This window comes from Hemitrygon akajei, chromosome 11 (genome assembly GCF_048418815.1).
Source record: "Hemitrygon akajei chromosome 11, sHemAka1.3, whole genome shotgun sequence".
Taxonomy (NCBI): Eukaryota; Metazoa; Chordata; class Chondrichthyes; order Myliobatiformes; family Dasyatidae; genus Hemitrygon; species Hemitrygon akajei.
The window spans coordinates 52,066,910-52,088,214 of record NC_133134.1 but is presented as its reverse complement, the minus strand read 5'-3'; the positions used below and the strand labels follow the sequence as shown (position 1 = coordinate 52,088,214).

Genomic DNA, 21,305 nt, shown 5'->3' with positions numbered 1-21,305 from the left:
GTTTTAATCTTTTGTACATGGTGGTCACAAACTCAATACTGAGTACACATACTGATCCCGCCACCCCGTGTTATATTTTAATGAGATTACAATGGGCACTAAATGGTTTCACAGGGGTTACATTTCAGAAGATTCTTTTCCATTGGAAATCTAATCCAAAATTTCTCTCCCTGATTTATTTATTAAGAATTTGCTTATAACGCTCTACAATGCGTAAGCCTGTTTTCTTAGCAGGAACTGGTTCACAAAATTTCCAGGGTCCGGATCCAGCAAAGCTGAATACTGGCATGTGAGATCGTGATCTTTTCTGTTTAAATCAAAAACCTCTACAAAAGGGGTCGGCTTATACAAAGGTAACATGAAAAAATCACTCTTTTAACCTTGAAAATAGGGGGTCAGCTTATACTCCAGGTCGGTTTATACTCCGGAATATACAGTAAATTGAATGTTTAATTCCACATTACAAACCTGCTCTTGCAGCTATGGTTGTTACTGCAGATTGCCAGGGAATACAGAAAGTAATGTCAATTGAATGTCAAAGGTAAGCAGTTGCACAATTACTGGAGATGGTCTTTGGCTGGCACTTAAGTGGCATGCAAGTTACATCACTTGACAGCCCATCCTTCCAGGCTGTATATAGAAACAAGCTGCTTCATTTACTGAAGAATTGAAGTGGAACTGATCATTGCACAGTAAGCACCCATCCTCCACCACTTCTGAAATTATGATGGAAGGAAAGTGGCTGAAAGAGCAGCAGAAGATGGCTGGTACCAAGACACTACTTTGAGGAACTCCAAGGATGATATAACCATATTACCATATAACAATCACAGCACGGAAACAGGCCATTCCGGCCCTCCTAGTCCGTGCCGAACTCTTAATCTCACCTAGTCCCACCTACCCGCACTCAGCCCATAACCCTCCACTCCTTTCCTGTCCATATACCTATCCAATTTTACCTTAAATGACACAACTGAACTGGCCTCTACTACTTCTACAGGAAGCTCATTCCACACAGCTATCACTCTCTGAGTAAAGAAATACCCCCTCGTGTTTCCCTTAAACTTTTGCCCCCTAACTCTCAAATCATGTCCTCTCGTTTGAATCTCCCCTACTCTCAATGGAAACAGCCTATTCACGTCAACTCTATCTATCCCTCTCAACATTTTAAATACCTCGATCAAATCCCCCCTCAACCTTCTACGCTCCAATGAATAGAGACCTAACTTGTTCAACCTTTCTCTGTAACTTAAGTGATATCATGGGAGTGAAATGATCGACTGCAATGTTCACATTTTCTTTTGTGCAAAATACAATTCCAGTTAATGGAGAACTTCCTCATTTCTATGATTTTAGTTTTACCATTCTTGGTCACTTACTGCTCTGATGTGAAGATAATCAGTCTCATTTGACAACTGAAATTTTGTGCCTTGGTATAGACCATGGCTGTAATGAGCTCAAGAACAGATCAGTTTTGGAAAAATCTAAACCAAGCATCAGTGGAAAGGTTAATGATGAAAAATGTACTTCTTGCTAGCACTATTGACCACAACTTCATCACCTGACTGATGAATGACATACATGGGGTGGCAGTGGAAGGAATTAGCCAAAATAAATTTTAAATGGGAAATTAACTGGCAAGCTCATTCAGTAGAAGTCAAATCGAATCAGTTTGTCCTGGAGCATGCTTTGCTGTATCTAGTGCTCTTAGCAACTTCCTGAGATAGTATGGAATGAATCAAATCACAGAAATCATCAAATCTCTTAACTACTCTTTGAGCTCCTTAAAAATTCTGTATGCTTCTCCATAAGTTTTTCTGAAATTAAGAGTTTTATAGAAGACCTATCCATTTAACACCTCCTCAAATCAATCTGGTGAATCTTCACTATACTCACTCTATACTTGGTAGAAATACCTGAACTATCAATAAGGTCCAGTTTTACTAATGTTCTCCATAATTGTAGCAGTACCTCAAACATTTACCTTTTTCACTGCTTGTTGAACCTGCACATCTACAACTCAAGCACAGAACCACCCTCTAAACTGAACTTGCTCAACTTTTTTGTCTTGGAGAAATCTTCGAAATAATTTTTAGGTCTTAGGGAATCCCTGCATAAAAATTATTCCTACAGTACATAGTACAGTGATCAGTCAGTTTAATATCCAAAAATAATTGTCAATGCTCTTTTGAGTACAGAATGTATTTTGAGCCAACCTTTCTCGGAAAAAAGGCAGTTAAGCTTAGCTTACCTTTCTTGAAATTAATCTCTTTTGTTCCCTTTCATAAATTTTAAAAACTCATAAGGTAAACATAATTACTTTTAAATAACTGGCTTAAATTAAAATGGGATTTAATGTTTCTAAAGGTAGGCTCATTAAGATTTAATTTAAATAAAGGGTGTAAATTGATTTTAATTACCGTAGATTCCGGATTTTAAGCCGCTACTTTTTTCCCACATTTTGAACAGCTTTGAACTTTGCGGCCAATAATCCGATGCGGCTAATGCAAGGTTTTTTTCATGCCGCCTCGTAAACATTTTGCCTCGTAACAGTAGACCAATAAAATTGATGAGTAGTTCACAGAGGTCCAATGAAATTGTACGATAAATCAAGCGCACTTTCACAATTAAATTATTGTAAATCAGTCATTTGTACTCACCCTCATCAACATGGAAAACACTCGAAGCATTGTGCTACCTACCCTCTTAGTTTAAACTATATTTGTTTTCTGTACTACATCGCGGGATGCTATGACGACACACCCGGTTTCGCGGCGTCTTGTGGGAAAATGCCGTTTGCGATGAAACGGAAAGGAGGGGGTCGAGCGGCGGAGCGGCTTTGGATCTGAGCGAAATCTGCTTTTAAATGCCGTTTGCGATGAAACGGAAAGGAGGGGGGGAGCGGATTACGCGAGCGGCTTTGGATCTGAGCGAAATCTGCTTTTAAATGCCGTTTGCGATGAAACGGAAAGGAGGGGGGGAGCGGCATTACGCGAGCGGCTTTGGATCCGAGCGAACTCTGCTTTTAAGTTAAAGGTATCAATAACTTTTCCTGGTAGGCTGCAGTATATATATTTTTTACCAGTCGTTAGGAGATATTGGAATGTTGTTCAGTAAAGAAGTATACGCAACGTATATTTAAAAGTAGCCGCGTACGGGCACGGTTCGAAAAAAAGCATTTGCAATATGTATTTGTTTTTGTTACCATATGGATTTAATTAAAAGTTAAAAAAATCCTCACGTGTAATATCTTTCTGTGTAAATATCTCATATTACAACGTGGGACACCTGCGGCCGAAAATCCGGTGCGGCCTAAAATCCGGTGCGGCCTTTACATTTAAAAAAATGATTTTATTTCTAAAATTAGTGCCAGCGGCTAAAAATCAGGTGCGCTCTGTAGTCCGGAATCTACGGTAATGCTATTTACAACATGAAAATTTAGTGACATTGTTGAATAGTAAAGTTACTAAAAACCATAAGCCAAAGCAACACAATTGCCAATGCAGTTTCTCCAAGACAAACAATTTGTTCCCAGATATTAAGAAACAACATTAAATAATTCTTGGCCTTTGCTTGTTTCAATGCAGCTCTTTGCTCAGAAGAAGTTTTCTTGATTTTCATCATCATTTACTAATATTAAAAATGCTACAACATGATATTTATTCGTGAAATCCATTGACTCAACAACCTGGATAGAGAAGATGAGTCAATGGATTTTCAGTTTATCAGATAAATGTGACATGTCATCAATATGTCGACTTATAGTGCTGTTTCGAGAGTGAAACTTTTTCTATTTCTCGGTACTGCTTGTTGTCCCAACATTTTACCCTCTATAATTTTACATGCTGGCACTGTTAGGTGCTCGTCAACTGTGTGACTTTTCCTTTTCTGGGTACTAATTTTTGCTACTAAATAGCTTGCTTCCTGAACCCTTTTACTGACTGTGACTTTATTAACAAAAACTTTCTCTATTTTGAGATTCCAATAGCTGTTTAAAATAACTGGTTTTTTAGATGTCATATGGCTGTGATTTGTAGTCAAGTGTCTTTTCAATTTTGCTGGAGCCATTGCTGTATTTCTAAGTTATTTGCTACAGACTAGACACAACGGAGGAAGACAACTTGGATCACTGGTCCACGTAAAACCCATTGACAAGTAGTTTTCCTTGTAAAGACAGACTTTTTTGTGTCTGTTGTTGTACCAGTGCAGTGCAATACTTAGAAGATTGTACCGTCAGACATGTCTGTAAAACACAGGGGTTAATAAAATATATAAAAGAACAGCAAAATAAATAACTAAATGAGAAAACCACGAAAAATACAAAAACTTCACAAGACAATTCACTTCTAACCTACACAATCACCTTTTGCAACATTTACAAAAACAGCCAACTGGCAGGCCAGCAACTGAGTCACAGCGCATAAAAATTCCTTCTTTAGAATGAAAATTTCCCTCCGATTTCTACACCACCAGTAGAGTAAGTCAGATGGTGGCATGCAAGGGAAAGTTGGGAAATGTAATTCGGGAGGGAGAGGCTGTCACAGCCCCAGTTGGGACAGTCCATTAAATGCTCAGAAAGCGCACTTCACACTCCTCATCGGCCTATTCTCCTCCCTTCCGTGCAATGCAGCACTCACCAATTATCAATGGCCTCCCCCACCTTGCGTCAAAAACTGAGAATGGACGCAACCAAATAAACACTGTCCTACTGTGCTGAGAGACTTCTAATGAGATTGCTAACGGGGATGCTTAGTCACTGCCCACTACTGAGTTCTAGCATTGTGTGTCGCGCAAAGATCAAAAAGCTATGTTTATTTTTTTTAAATCACAATCTTTTGCAGAACCCCTAATGACCTCTTGCAGAACCATATGGATCTGCGGTATCCTGATTGAGAAACCCTGCTCTGAACAATACCCTTCTGCCTTTATTTTTTCTAGCAAAACAGACAACCTAGTTTTTTCCCCCCATTTTCACAACTTGCATTTTCTTGCCCAACAATTTATCCTGATTATCTCTCTGCATCCTCTGCTCAGCCAACAATGCCATCTACTTTTGCAAAATTAGTACATTTGGATAAATTACACTTGATCCCCTTATTGAAAGCATTGACAAGAGATTGTGAACAGCTGGGGCTTCACCATCAATCCCTGCAGATCTTCATTGATCACAGCCTCACAAACTAAAAATGACTTTTATTCCTGTTCATTAAAAATTGTTAATCCACACCATTACATTATACCAATATTATATAATTTAGTTTAATAACCCCTTAGTATAGCATCTTTTCCAAGAAATTCTGAATCCAAATCAAACGTTAAGCTCTTAGTTATTATAAATTTCAAAACATATGTTAAATATAATTTTCCTTTCATAAGCCAGTGACTCTAATCCTATTAACGTTTTCCATGCATTGTGCTAACACTGTCTTTATAATGAATTCCAGTACTTTCACTTCTATTCACGGAAGATTAAGTGGCCTATAGTTCCCCATTATTTTCTCTTCCACCTTTCTTAAATAGCAGGGTTACATTTCCTACCTTCCAATTTAGTTCCAAAACCGATAGTTATTTTGGAACTGGTGATAAGTGTATTGGTATTCTCTTGAGTTACCACCTACAAAACCTTGGGATGTTTATCATATTTTTGGGACTTATTACCTTTCAGTCCCACCAACTTTTCAAGGACATTTCTTTTTACTAATAATAATTTGAGATTTCATTTGCTTTAGATTTGTAGTCTTCCACCATTTTTGGAGGATTTCAATCTTCTTCCCAAGGAGATAAAATATTCAATTTCTCTGTCATTCTAGATTCATTTACAGTACTTGGCTAAATACAAACTCCCTTGCTGGTGCTAACAGATTTGAACTCACATCTTTAGAACAATGATTCTGAATCACTAACCTAAAAATACAATGGAGCTACTAGAACATATGCTGCAATAGGGCTTTTGAACACTGATCTCTGTTGTTCAACTGGTAAACCAGACAATGAGAGTGGAAGAAAAACAAAACTTAGTTGTGCTGAACTTACTTGCAATCAGACTGCTAGCTCATTTCCCTTCCCCACCACAAATTAGAGGCTTTAGATAGAGAACCTATATGGCATTTCAGATGGTACCGAAATGGATTTTTTAAATATTAGATAACAGCTGAGTCATTTCCAAACAGAACACTTCTGTCCCAAAACCATCTTCTGCAACATCCGTGTGAAATCCCCATCCGTCATGCATTCAACTCCCTCCAATCTCAAGGTAAATTCAAATTATTCTCTACACAAAAGAAACAATAAAACAATCAAGAAATATTTGGCACACATACCCAGAAGTGAACATTTTTCAGGGCCTTGTAAAACTTCTCATATCGAGACAGCATTGAACAGTTTACAAACTAATCCACAACCACAGTGAAAACTCAGATAACACATGATGAAAGTAACTAAACAAAATGGATTTTTTAAAATGCCAATTAAAGTTCTTGGCATTTTTTTTTTGAATACTGAATTTATCCAAGGATGTATTTCACATCTAAAGCCAGCACTGGCTCAGTTACTTCTGTGCTACTGAGCTTCACTATTAAAAGCCAAAACAGAGTAATTTTCTCATTGCGATTAGAGACTACTTCTCAGGATCTCTTTAGTTCATTTAACTGCTTTATGCCCAAGGCTGGCAGATTTTTCCAATTCTTCTTCAAACAGCTCCAAGAGTGGGTGGGCAGATGTTAACATTTTCAATCATTAATGTTTTAAATTCACAGAACACATCCAAGAAACTAATGAAAGGATGCAAAATGTTCAATACAGATTCGTGAGGTGATGCATTTTGTAAAGTCAAACTAACATAGGAAATACTATGAATGATAGGGCACTAGGAAATATAATGGAACAGAGGGACATAAGAGTATGAATGCATAATTCCAATGAAAGCAGTGTCACCGGTAGACAGTGGTGTAAGAGGTTGTTTAGCACACTGGTCTTCATCAGTTAGGGCACTGAGTAATGGAGTTGGGACACTATGTTGCAGTTGTACAAGTCACTGGGGAGGCTGCATATGAAATACTGCATAGTATCATCACATTACAGGAAAGATGTGCTTAAACTAGCAGGAGTGCAGAAAATATTAAGAGATGTTGCCAAGACTAGAGGGCCTAAGTTATAGGAAGAGGTTGGCCAAGCTGGGTCTTAACATAGGAGCACAGGAGAACAAGGGGCAATCTTGTATAAGTGTTTTAAGTTATGAGAGGCATAGGTTTAACAACCTTTTTCCCCAGGGCAGGAGAGTCCAAAACTAGGGGACATTTAGGGCAAGAGGGACAAGATTTACAAAGGGACCTGAGGGGCAACTTTTTCCACATGGAAGGTACAAGTATATGGAATGAGCTGCAATATTATTTAAGAAACACCAGGATAGGTACATAGAGGTTGCAGTACATGAAACATAAGATGTTATATGCAGGTAGAGCAAGGAATTAGGAAGCCTAATGTAGTTGATTCAACTTTACATAGTCTTGGGGGATTATGTAAAGTTTTGTCTCCATATGTAAAGATGGATGTACATATACCAGAGGCAGTGCAGGGGAGGTTCAGTAGGTTAATTCCTGGGATAGAGGTTTGGCACAACAATAAAGGCTAATTACAATTATTCTATGTTCACTGAAGTATAGAATAATTAGAGGATCTTATTGAAACTACGATTCTGAAAAGATTGACAACAGTGATGCTAAGTTTACGTGTTTCCCCTAGTAGGTATACTTTAGATGAAGATGAGGAAAAAATTCTCTCAAAGCAGCATGAATCTTTGGAATACTCTATGCCCTAGTTCTGATGGGGGAACACAATGAATATATTCAAGGAAGAGATTGGCAGGCATTTGAAGTAAAATATGTCAAAGAGCATGAGAAGAGTTTCTGTAAATGTTAAGGCCAACAATAAATCAATCATGATCATAGTGAATGGCAGAGCAGGTAGGAGGGGTTCACTTGCCTACTTTCACATTTTATAACAGATCTTGACACTTTCAGAGATCTGTAAATAAACATTTACTAATGTTGACTAGGTCACTGAATTATAGTTACCACTTACCGATTACTGATTCCACTGTATTGCTAGCAGGATAAAATGGGACTGCTTTGGCATTCATTGTTGACAAAGTAGAGGGAGATGAAGTATCAGATCCAATACTGGATGCCAAACTGGATGTTATACTGGATGTTAGTGGATTTACCACTGAAAATACATTTAAAAGGTTCTGCAGGGGATATAATGAATTTGATTAGAACATATTTAACAACTTTTCAAAGAAGAGCTTTTATTAAAACTTATTTTATTAAAATTTCAATGTAAAACAAAATGAAATTCATACACATTCAGCTTTCAAGTATTATTCAAACTCACTTCTCTCCATTGAAATATAATTAAAGGAAAGGGACTGGAGGGGCAGAGGGGAGGGGTGAGGGGGAAAATAAATTTACCCCTTAGAGAAATGTTGATGAATTGCTTTTTATCTAATAAGGAATGCCCAGCCAAAATCTTAGAGAACATCATAACTACAAATGGCTAAACAAATACTTCCAAATCACATTGCAATGCTTACAGTGTCTTGTAAAAGTATTCAGACCCCAACACTTTGTTCACATAAAGTGAATGAAACAACCAGCAATTTTGATTAATTTAACCTAGAATTTTCATTTGTGAATCAAATGCTCCTTTAAAAAACAACAAAACACACACAAAAAAAACAGGGAAACTTGTAAATCACGAAAACTAAAACTTCAAAAAGTGAAATGTATGTTTCAAGAGTATATTCCCCTTTGTTCAGTGCTTAGTTGAACCACATCTGGCAGCTATTATAGCCAGAATCTTTTTGAATAAGTCTCTATTAGTGTTGCACAATGTGATGGAGCAAGATTTGCCCATTTCTCCTTGCAAAATTGCTCAAGTTGTGCCAGCTTAGTTTGGGAGCAGCAGTGGACAGCAATCTTGAGATCTTGCCAGAGATGTTTGATCGAGTTAAGGTCAGAATTCTGACCAGGCCACTCAAGACATCAATGCTCTTCATTTGCAGCCATTCCATGGTTGTTCGGGCAGTGTGCTTTGGATTGTTGTCTTGCTGAAAGACTAACTTACTCTGGCAGAGGCTAGCAGGTTTTTATCCAGCATCTCTCTGTACTTAGCAGCATTCTTCTTCCACATCAATCCTGACCAGATTACCAGTCCCTGCTGCTGAAAATCATCCCCATAGAATGATGCTATTCTATTCCATCATACTTTCCAGTAGGGATGGTGTTACCAGGCTGATGCACAGTATTAGATTTACACCACATGAACTATTTAAGTGTTCAAAGTGGTCCACTTTGGTCTCATCTGACCTCAAGGCCTTAGAGATAGCGGAGCTTCTCAGCTCACTCAGTGACTGCTGTGGTCATAGTAGCTTCTCTTACAAGTGCCATTCTTCTCTGACAACTCAGTTTAGAGGGGCGGCCTGACCTAGGCAGTGTGGCTGTGGCTTCATATTTTTTTCCATGATGGACTACACAGAGCTCTACGGTATTTTCAATGCCTTTGAGATGGTCTTGAGCCCTTCCTCAGATTTGTGCTCCTCTATTATCATTTTCCTGACTTGTCTTGAAAGTTCTTTTATCTTCATTTTGGTTTGGTCTGTTGAAAATCTACCACACTGTTGGACTTTACAGCGAGAGCGGGTATTTATTCTTATGAATTCATTAAAAACAGGTGATCGCCCAATGTTCTACATCGGCAAACTGGGTGAGCTGGTAAGGTAAAATACAGTACAACACCTGAGGAAAGTTAGCATAGTAATTACAGCCCCATAATCTTGGTTTTTAATTTTTAGATTGCTTATAAAGTCTTACTTCATTATTTTAAATTCACAAAATGAGACAGTAAAAAGTGAAAATCGTTGTTGGGGCAGAATACTTTTTCAAGACAATGTATACTTGACATTCTTATGAAGACCACTCATTCTTACACCCACACAAAATGCTGGAGGGATTCTGCAAATTAAGCAACGTCAATGGAGAGGAATAACAGGACCCCACTACCAAACACATCTTTACTACCTCCACCCCCACTCACTGCTATCTGCAGGGATCACTTTGTCTGTAATTCCCTTGCCCATTTGTCTTTCTCCACTGATCTGCCTTTTGGCACTTATCCCTGCAAGCTGAAGTAGTACTACATGTGAACATTCACCTCTTCTCTCACCACCATTCAGAACCCCAAACAGTCCTTCCAGGTGAGACAAAACTCCACCTATGAGTCTTATGGAGTCATCTACTGTATCTAGTGTTCCTGGTGCAACCTTCTCTACATCGGATCTCACTGATGGCAGACCGCTTTGTTGAGCACCTTTGCTCTTTCTGCAACAAGCAGTATTTTCTGGTGGCCAACCATTTTAATTTCACTACCTATTCCCATTTTGGCATGTCGGTCCAGTTTCCTCTGCTGCCATGATGAGGCCACTCTCTGTTTAGAGAAGCAACAACCTCATATTCCATCTGGGTAGCCTTTAAATTGGCAGCATGAACATTGATTAGTCTAACTTACAGTAATTTTCCCCTCCCCCTTTCCATTCTCCAATGTGGCTCCCCTCTTACTGCTTCACTTCTCCTCACGTACCTATGACCTCTTGGTGCCCCTCCTCTTCCTTTTATCCCCATGGTCTAACTAACTACCTTGCCCCTCACTTGGCTTTACTTATTACCTTCTAGCTTGTACTCCTTCCCCTCCCCTCACTTTATTCTGATTTCTTCCCCCTGCCCTTGCAGTCCTAATGAAGAGTCTCAGCCCAAAACATCAGCTCTTTATTCCTCTCCATAGATTCTGCCTGACCTGAGCTCCTCCAGTATTTTGTATGTGTTACTCCAGATTTCCAGCATTCGCAGAATTTCTCATTCATTCTTATGCACTTTACATCAAGTCAACCAGAAAACTGTTAGTGAGGGTCAAACAGCCATTGGTAAAATATCCAAGTCAAAAGTTAGCCTTAACTCACTCACCTGTTTACTATCATGTTCATTTAATTTCTGGTTATTTTCTACTGTTTGGTTCTTATGTTGTTTTGCCTGCAAGTAAACAAACTAATTGTAAGCATTCAGTTTTCATGCAAATATCTATAATTCTAATCACCAACATCTACTTTCATTAATACTAACTACTCCCTCCTCACTCAGGGTGGAGAGAAATACAGCAAGATCACCAACTGCACCTGCTCACCATTTCTAGAAAAGGTAGTTGTGCATTAATCATTTCAGTAAATAGATATCCACGCCACCAGTGAACAAATCCCACTATATTCACCAGTGTAATGTCTGCAAAAATTATCATCTCTGTTCAAACCTGGATGTGACTAATTATCCAAGAATGTTCAATTTAATTTATCTGGAAAAAAAATGACTGAGATTCCAAACACTCTTAGCCTTCAAGTTGCCTTTTGATAATCTATAGCTCTTGTTTTTTAGTGCAGGGTGGAAAATCCTAGATTGTAATGCTAGGTTCCTTCAGAGTCTGGAAAGGTACTTCTTTAAATGGTGGTGGTTTCACAAATGGCACAAGTAGAATTTAACAAGTGGGGTTGTGACAAAGGAGGAACAAATCTCACCTGCTATGCAATTTCCAGCAGCTGGTTAAGTCAGCTCTAGGATAAATTGCAGTACAGATCAATCTGCTACTCATTTCAGGAAAATATATTATAAACAACAAAGTTAAAACCAGCAAGTTGCAGGGGAACAACATAACATCATTACTATTCCAGATTATTAAAATCTAAAATTGATTTCCATTATCTTCAAATAATGCTTTTGAAATGTCTTTGGCTATCACAGTTAGAAAGAAACTCACCTGAATTGATCTGGGAAATCGGTTCCATGATATTGCACTTAAGAGGAAGAGACATTACACTTCTGCAAATCCATACATCAGAGACATCAATTATCAAAAACTGACACCTAATATGGTGGCCAAAACAGCTCTAAACTGTTTTCAGATCAGACAAGAGCCAAATTAGGTATATTGGAATTTTTAGTGTACAGAATAGAATGGGCTTAGATCATATATGTCAAACTCAAGGCCCGCGGGCCAAATCCGGCCCACTATGGAATTATCTTTGGCCTGCGAGATAATATCTCATTACTATTAAAGCTGGCCCCAGTAATCGAAGCGCCTATGGTGTATGATATGGCTAATGCTGAGTTTATTCAGGTACCAGGTTTTCAGGGTTTTTAGTGTTTATTCGGCAGTCTTCTTCATAAGAAACGGAATTTGTAAAGTGAAACACTTTGTAGTTATAGCAGAGACTGAGACACATGAGAGCAGGCTGAAAAAACGGAGGCAACGAAAGCTGCGTTCACACGCGTCCGACTGATCCGGCCCGCATGAAGCTGCATTTTGCTCAATCTGGCCCGTGACCTAAAATGAGTTTGACACCCCTGGCTTAGATGATATAACCAAACTTTTCTGCACATCCCTAAGTGGCATGGAGAATATTGGTGAGCCAATGCAGTCCTTATGATAAAGATGGTCTGCTTGATGTATGGGGTGCCAGAGTTTGGTTTCAAACAACAAAAATAAGTGATAGACTTGAAAATTATGATACTCTTCTACTTGGATGAGTATTGAAGTTGGTGTTCCTGTGTACCTTATTTATATGTCCATCCAAGAGTTCTGTCAAAGAATGCCAAATGAATTGTTGGATTCATGCTGCACCTGCACAGGGCAGCCAATCAATGATGTACAGAATTAATGTTTAGAATGTAAGGTAGATACCAATCAGCCTGGATGATACTGACGTTGAGGTGTTATGAAAACTCAATTTACAGCAGTTAGGCAACCAGTCCAGCTAACTTTTCATGTGTGGTCATTCAGGATTGTGATCTAATTCAATAATGGTGAGTTAGTTATGCGCACTCAAGTGTGAACCAGGAAATCACTTGGACAGATTTAGGCCATTCAGCCCACAGAGTCTGCTCTGCCATTTCATCATGGATGATCCCGAAAGCCATTCAACCCCATAAACCTGCCCTCTCAACATATCCCTTGATGCTCTGACCAATCAGAAATCTATCAACTTCTGCTTTGAATGTACCCATGGATGTGGCTTCCACCACAGTCTGTGGTACAGCAGTCCAGAAATTCACTCTCTGGATTTAAAAAAAAAAATCCTCCTTACCTCTGTTCTAAAAGGTTGCCCCTCAAACTTGAGGCTGTGGTCTCTAGTTCTGGATTCCTTCATCATAGGAAACATCCTCTTCACTTCCATCCTATCTAGTCCTTTCAACATTCGGTAGGTTTCAATGAGATCCCCCCCACTGCATTCTTCTAAATTTCAGTGAGTACAGACCCAAAGCTGCCAAACGCTCCTCAAATGTTAACTCTTTCATTCCCAAAATTATTCTTGTGAACTTCCTCTGGACTCTCTCCAATGACAACACATCCATTCTGATATTTGGGGCACAAAACGGTTGACAATACTCCAAGTGCAGCCTAACTAGTGTCTCAAAAAGCTTCAGCATTATCTCCTTGTGTTTATATTCTATTCCCCTTGAAATAAATGCCAACACTGCTTTTGCCTTCTTCACCACAGACTCCACCTGTGAATTAACCTTCTGGGAGTCTTGCACAAGGACTCCCAAGACCCTTTGCACCTCTGATATTTGAACTTTCTCCCCGTTTAGATAATAATCTACACTATTGTTCCTTTTACAAAAATGCATTATCATACATTTTTCAACACTATTCCATCTGCCACTTTTTGGCCCATTGTTCTAATTTATCTAAGTCCTGCTACAATCGTATTGCTTCCTCAGCACTACCTACCCCTCCACCTATCTTCGTATTATCCACAAACTTTGACACAAAGCCATCAATTCCACTATCCAAACACCTCTAATCACTGGCAGCTAACCAGGCCCCCTTTACTCCCACGTGTTACTTAGTTCTCCCAATCTGAATGTTACCCAGCTACAGTTAAAACTTTATGATGATTTATGGATGCACCTATGCTTTCCACTTCGATTAATTAAAGAATGGTCATTGATAAAGCACCTGATTGTTATTTAGCATAGAACACTGATCTTCAATAGACCAGTAGATGAAGTAACAGGCATGCAACAATCACAACCATCACCTTCTGTGCCACATAGTCAAAACAGTGTTCTCTCTTGCTTCCCATTTATTTCAATATTACTTGGGCTCTATGCTGTCACACTTCTTGAATGCTGTCTTAACATCAAGAGCATTTAAATGATTCTCTCCCCACAGAATTCAGTCCTTTTGCCACATTGGTGAAAGAAAGACAGTAAATGTTGTCAACGTGGACTTTAGCAAAGTCTTTGACAAAATTCTACATGGCAGGCTGGTCCAGAAGGTTAAGTTGCTCAGCATTCAGGAAGAAATAGTGAACTGGATCCAACACTGGGTTAGTTGGAGAAGCCAGAGAGTGCTACATGGTTGTATATCCATTGGAGCCCCGTGACTAATAGTGTGTCCCAGGTCTATTGTGGTTTTACATCAATATTAATGATGTAGATAACAATGACCACTAGAATGAGGGAGTAGTGGACAGCAAGGAAGGTTATCAAAGCCAGTAGTAGGATCTGGATAGCTGGAAAATTGAGCGGAACAATGGCCGATAGAATTTAACACAGACAAGTGTGAGATGCTGCGCTTCGGAAAATAAACCAGGTAAAACTTGCACAGTGAATGGTAGGGCACTGAAGTGTATAATAGAATAAAGAGGCCTGAGAATACAGATTCATAATTCCTCAAAAGTGGCATCACCAATAGACAGGGTAGTAAAGAGATTTTTAGTACACTGTTTTTCATAAATAAGGGCACCGAGTCCGGGATTTGGGATGTTATGTTGAAATTGTACAAGATACTGGTGAGGCCAAATTTAGAATACTATATGCAGTTCTGGTCATCTACTTGCAGGAAAGATATTAATAAGCTTGGAAAGTGGAGAGAAAATTTACAAGGATGTTGCTGGGACAGGGGCCTGAGTTATAAGGGAAAGTTAAATCGGTTAGAACATCATTCCCTGGAGCACAGGAGAACGAGGTGAGTTCTTATTGAGGTATACAAAATTATGAGGGTTATAGATAGAGTAAATGAATGCTGATTTTTTCTCCTGGAGGCTGGATGAGACTAGAACTAAAGGTTTAGGGTTAACAGTGAAATATTCAGGAGAATTTAGTGGGGGGGATCTCCTTCACTCAGAGAGTGGTACAACTGTGGAACAAAGTGCCAGCATGGGACCAACTATAACATTTAAGCAAAGTTTAGATAGGTATATGGATGAGGAGTATGGTCTGGGTGGAGCTGGATGGGACTAATCAGAAGATCAGGTTGGCATGGACTGGACAGGCTGATAGGCCTGTTTCTGTGGCATAGTAAGTGCTCTGTGGCTATTATTGGACCAATATTCTAGTGATGCTTGGAAACAAGTTTCTGTTAGACCCCAATTTGAATACCTGCCAACAGATTACTGTAAACACAAAATGGGAAAAAGCATTTCTGGAAAAAGACTAGCACTTAGCCTCAATCAAAATGCAGATATTTACCTGATCTTCGCGTTCAAAGCCCGGTGCTTTTGGATACGTAGATGTGGGTGATGAAACACTGGATGTCGCAGCATCTGAACATAAACTACAGTTAGTAAAATATTTGCACCTACTTATTGGTCCAACAAGATATAATGAACTGTTACTACCTGAACTTGAAGTAACTGTTGGGCTGCTTGATGATGAAACCTGAAATGAAAACAAAAACATTTAATACCAAAAAAGAAAAGCACAATTTATTCTTAATTGTGTCACTAAATAATATATTGACAGACATTTAATTTATACACACTCAGAATTGCATGCTTAATTTATGTGCAACATTTTGATTAAATAGAATTTATTAAAATGAGCAAAATATCAAGCTTAAAGACATAAATGTCAATATTCTTGCTGCTCCACAACAAATTCCATGCAGATCTTGTTATTTCCTCAATGCTGTTGAGGAAAAGTATTTGGATATATTTCAGGTTAAGATGCTTAGAAAGGAATCAAGGGCTAAAAGGGCAAGAAAGTGGATCTGAGAATTAGAAGGCATAGGTTTAAGGTGAGAGGAGATTCCCACACAGAGCTAACATAAGAGGTGGTGGAGGCAGATTCCATTATGTTTAAGAGCTTTTGTGATGTTACTTGCATAGGAATCGAGTTGAGGGATACAGGGTAACAAAGCCAAATGGGATTTGTATAGATGTTCCTCCTTTATTCCACCCCCCCCCCCATATAGTTATATGAATTTTAGTTGTACACTTAACTGGACATAGCTCACAAGAACAATATAGCAGGCATATAATTATGGGTGAACTTATATCAACTTGTATCAGCTCCCTCATCTATCACCTTGTGCTTCTTAATGTGTGCAGCCACAGTAAATTAATCAAATAACAAATGGACAGATCAACTGCATACAATAGGTAGCAGGGAATTCCTCATATCAAAGCTTCCAGTGTGGCTTTGAGAAACAGCAGCGGCAGAACTAATTCAGTTTTTTTCCCCTGAATACATTTATCTTACTACCCATCTTCCTATATATAAACAGAATGTATAGTCTCTTTGGATCCCTTTCATACCTTAAAACCAATATGGCCATACAAAGGCTAAATGTTATTTGAAAATTGGAATTCTCAAACCTATTTTCAGGAAGCTATAACTAGAAAGTAAAAATGATTGACTGAAATTTGGACCACTATAGATGATAGAATGTGCTTGTAGAATCTTCCTATTATTCATAAAGTCATCAACATCTCCGTGAGCAAACACGAGGAAACCTGCAGATGCTGGAAATTCAAACAACACACACAAAATGCTGGTGGAACACAGCAGGCCAGGCAGCATCTATAAAGAGAAGCACTGTCGACAATTCAGGCCGAGACCCTTCATCAGGACTAACTGAAGAGAAAGATACTAAGAGATTTGAAAGCAGTGGAGGGAAGGGGGAAATGCAAAATGATGGGAGAAGACCGAAGGGGGTGGGATAAAATGGGGACATCTCCATGAAATGTTTCAGCAACAATAAATACACACAAGTTGGCCGTGAACGTCCAAGTTGCATTACGCTGACGAAGCTTGTCAGGATACGGACAGTAGAACAGACAGTTTGATAACGTGAGGAAATCAGATATCTACTCACATTTCCTATCTGTCCATTATTGCTGGCTGGATTAATACTTGTGTTCCATTCATTGGTAGATCCAAGACTTTCTGTAGAATAAAGTCGAGGGCCTTGCTTGGGCTGAGCACTTGCCACAGCTCCTGCCTGCATCATTGAGGCTACCTGATTCATGATTTGTACTTCCTCAGTAGAGGGTATTCCTACAAGTAAAAAAAAATCAAAATTTATAATGAAACACATACTTTAATCAATAACATTAACCTAACAAATAATGACCAACTATTTAAGAACTAAGATTTCAAGATTGTAACTTAAAACTTGTAAATGCGGTGAAATTAAAACACTCTATTATTCATAACATCATGAACTGAATTGCACATGTACTAATTAATAAACAGCAGCTGTAATACACTCAAGCTGTAATATTTCTAAAGACTATACTAGTTTCATCCCCTGAAAACATCACATCTTCCAAAACAAAAAAAATCTTAAAGCCTGTAGCCTACAACAATCTCTCTTTTGCTTTCCCCATGCTCTTTTATCGCTATCTATTTAAATATTCCTTTAAAATTTGTGAAGTATTCAAAGTTGCTTATAAGCATCCATATAAACAAATATGCCCCAATTTCCTCTATGATACTTAGTGACTATTTTATATTGATCAGCTTTTACAGACAGTTTCTCAAAAGGTGTCTCTCTAGACAAGGTTTGATCCTTTTATGACTTTCTTTTTAGCTCTTCTTTGCACACTCTGCTTTAGTGGAAATTATTCTAATAAATTCTAATAAAATTCACAACATTGTTTTTCATCCTTGATGTTACTTTGTGGAATCTACAAGATGACAAGTCTGAAACTGCACTATGGCCCTACACACAGACTTGAGGGAAAAAAACTTTGTAAGCCATATCAAGTCAAATTTCATATTTCTAATACTTTTTTTTACTTTCAGGGGTTTAGGCATTTGAAACCAGAGGATTTCTTTCATTAAAAACAATTTTTCAGTATCTTTCCATTTAGTATCAATAAATGGGATCAGTATTCTGATGGAAGTCAGTAAACTGAAACATGAACATTCTTTCTACAAAGACTTTTTGACCTCTGATTATTTCCAGCATTTTGAGTTTTTATTTCATAATTTCAGAATCTGCATTCTTACTTCCATTCTGTTTTACTCATGACAGCACTGCAGATAACCACAACATACTCTGCTAATCTGCTCAGTGTTGTTACTGCTGTATTTTTTATACCTCTGATACTTGCTGAATTCTGCAATCAAGTTTCAACAGAGTTTGTTACTTACAGTGATTCAGTTAAGTACAAAATGGTACTGTAGAGAAAAAGGTCTTCTCATCTTATGACAGCTCTTTGAAACAATTTGACTATTCCACTTCCTTTGTCTTTTCGACAAACACCTGCACATTTTTTTTTCCTTTTCATTGATATCCAAAACAGTGGATTCCAGTTAATCTGGTCACATTGGGACTAGTACATTTTAGCCCAATTAAGTGACTGTCCCAATTATTCAAAGCTTCATAAAAAGTTAGAACAAACTACTGTTAAACTAAAAACAAACTTAACTTATGTATTTAAGTTAAATACAGAATAACTTAGAACACTACCAATGCTACTATAATATTATAAAACTGTGTATTATTTCCTAATAGTTATCAACAGTGGAATTTATCCAGTGTACACTGCCCTGTATGGGGTGTCCAAGGAGGCATTGCACCTCTGGTGAAGGGGCTTGTCATGCTATTTAGGGGCATCCCCACTGAACACTCAACTCTCACATCTGGCTCCAAGTAACTGTTTGCACGTGACAGCGGCCACATCCCAATACACTGCTTCGACAGACAGGCTAAACCAGTTGAGGGTAGCTGATGGGCCTCATACCCAGTGAAACCGGGACATGCCTGTCCTAGCATGTGGTCAGTTCCAGTGGACTGGGCAGATGAGTTCAACAGTGAGTTCCAATGTCCAAGTGGTTCTGTAACACTTCATGGAGAGCGAAAGGGCATGATAAGACAGAAGTAGTCACGTTTAGAGGTCGACGGAGTGGAAGTGTCCTAGTGCAACACCTTTTCCACTTTAAAAACTCTCCTGCACAGGTTTCTGATCATCGTTTGATATGACATACACACCACTAAATGAACAAAATCAGTGCAGACATCTCAGACAGATAATGAACTGACTTCATTAAATGCCTTTGACGATTGTATCCTCCAAATCTTCATTTTTATTGTAAAATTCAAGGAGATTGTCAATACCTTCAAATTCTTTGTAGTTCCTATTTTGCTGAAGGAGTGAAATTGTTCCTTTTTCACATCTAGCTGTTTCTAGCATCTCCAAGCCTAGATGCTTAAAAGCCCGGTCAGCCTGTCTAAATCCTCTTACTGTTCATTTCACACCAACTATCAGTGAAAAAAAGTCATTCTTTTTAAAAAAAAAAACACAGGCATTCGCAACTGATGCTATTTAATAACCATTCGCTCCAAGCATGATTTCATGTCTAACAGCCACACAATTTCATGCAACTGATGCAAGTCTCCTGTCCCATTTAAGCAGCATAGTGTCCCAAATAAATGGAGGAAATCCTGGCTATTTTCTCGATGAGTTTTTTTTAAGAGTTGTCCCATATAACGGCTGCCCCTATTAACTGATGGACCAATTAACCAAAATCCACTGTATATCTGCTTAAATTATGCCACTGAATCATTTTGTGCCAGTATTTTAGGCTTCAAATTTCTGAGCACAAAATTCCATAAACTCTTCCTTCAAACAAAATCTGTGCCTTTTGATTACTGGCCTTTCTGTTATTGGAATAAGCTTCTCACTTAACTTTTCAAACAATTCACAATTTTGAAGACATTTTGTCTTCAACATTTTGCTCAAAGGAAAACTATTGTGTTTTCTCATGCTACCACCAAACTGAACTCATGCCAGTCTAGTAAACTGGAAAAGCACCCTCTCAGAATCCTTCTACAGATCCTTCCTAGAATGTAGTTGCCAGAATTTAACACAATCCAGTTGTGTCTTTATCAGAGCTTTTATAAATACTTGTTTAAACAAAGTTTACAGATAACACTACATTTTTTTATAAATATATTCAACTTGTTCTGTTACTTGCAAGGATCTGTATATTAACTGCCAGGTTTCTATAAAATAGTATTATTTTAATCATCTGCTGCTCCATCTTGTTCTTACAATAAATTCTGTCATTTCATATTTCAATTGAGAATGAGAAGAATCAGCAGGAAGTGATGGTGTAAATGTTGTTAGGTTTCAAGAGATACAGCTGGTGAACCCCAGGACAAGTCACAGACCTGGTTTGTTCTCTCTTCTACAAATACCTCCATCAATCCTTTGGCATATGCAAGTAGGACTTAAAGACTACTGTCTGCACTTCTGCTTTCTTTTATCCAATTTTCTTCATTGTGGTTAAAAATATTAATAATGTTTTGAATATGTAATAGTTGGTTTCAAAAGGTCTCAAAATTAGCATCTTTAGATAAAAAGGCTATTAAAATATTGAACCTTGTGACTCTTTCTTCATGTTAAGAAATCAATTATGCTTCAACTAAGTAATCACATAATATTGCCTAACAACAGGTGAGAGAACTGAAAGAGCTTCAGGAAGATGAATATTCCCAAAATGAAAACAAAACAGATTGCCAACTTACGTTCAACATGTGCAAATGCACAGAAAGGCCCACGTGGGCAATATCCTGTCTGTCGCATATCATTGCATTTTGTGGATTTGTAGATCTAGAGGGTGGTGGGAAAAAAGTTAATACAAATAAGAAACTCTCTAGCTCACTTACTTTCTGAAACTGATTATGCTCACCGACCATCTTTACTGTTCAAATTACCTCTTGCCCAGTCTCAAATACTGAAGCTCTGCAAAGTTAAGCTTTCTTGCTGCAAATGGCAGAGCCCAGGGAATTGTTATTAAACAGAGAAACTGAAGAATACATGTACTTCCTTGTTCCTTGAAAGTGGCAATACAGGTATACATTCACCCAATCCAGTATAAAGAAGGGTAACCGCAGTAAGAAAAACAGAAATATGTAAAGGGAACTACAGGGTCAGCACAAAATGGTATCCATTATATAGAAAAACT

The 21,305-nt window shown here is 38.2% G+C and overlaps 1 protein-coding gene across 2 annotated transcripts in view; it reads right to left on the bottom strand.

Annotated features, from left to right (window-relative positions):
- The window catches only part of unkl (unk like zinc finger), a 140,217-nt gene that overhangs the window by 29,304 nt on the left and 89,608 nt on the right, over positions 1 to 21,305 (bottom strand). The window contains exons 7-12 of one of the 2 annotated variants that reach the window (XM_073060857.1): positions 20,866 to 20,950; positions 17,203 to 17,384; positions 15,725 to 15,764; positions 15,576 to 15,649; positions 11,016 to 11,081; positions 8,080 to 8,245 (exon numbers count right to left, since the gene is read on the bottom strand). In XM_073060857.1, coding sequence (XP_072916958.1) covers positions 8,080 to 8,245; positions 11,016 to 11,081; positions 15,576 to 15,649; positions 15,725 to 15,764; positions 17,203 to 17,384; positions 20,866 to 20,950 — 613 coding nt within the window. Of the gene's footprint in view, positions 1 to 8,079; positions 8,246 to 11,015; positions 11,082 to 15,575; positions 15,765 to 17,202; positions 17,385 to 20,865; positions 20,951 to 21,305 lie in introns of both variants that reach the window. The other variant, XM_073060856.1, reaches the window with a different exon arrangement.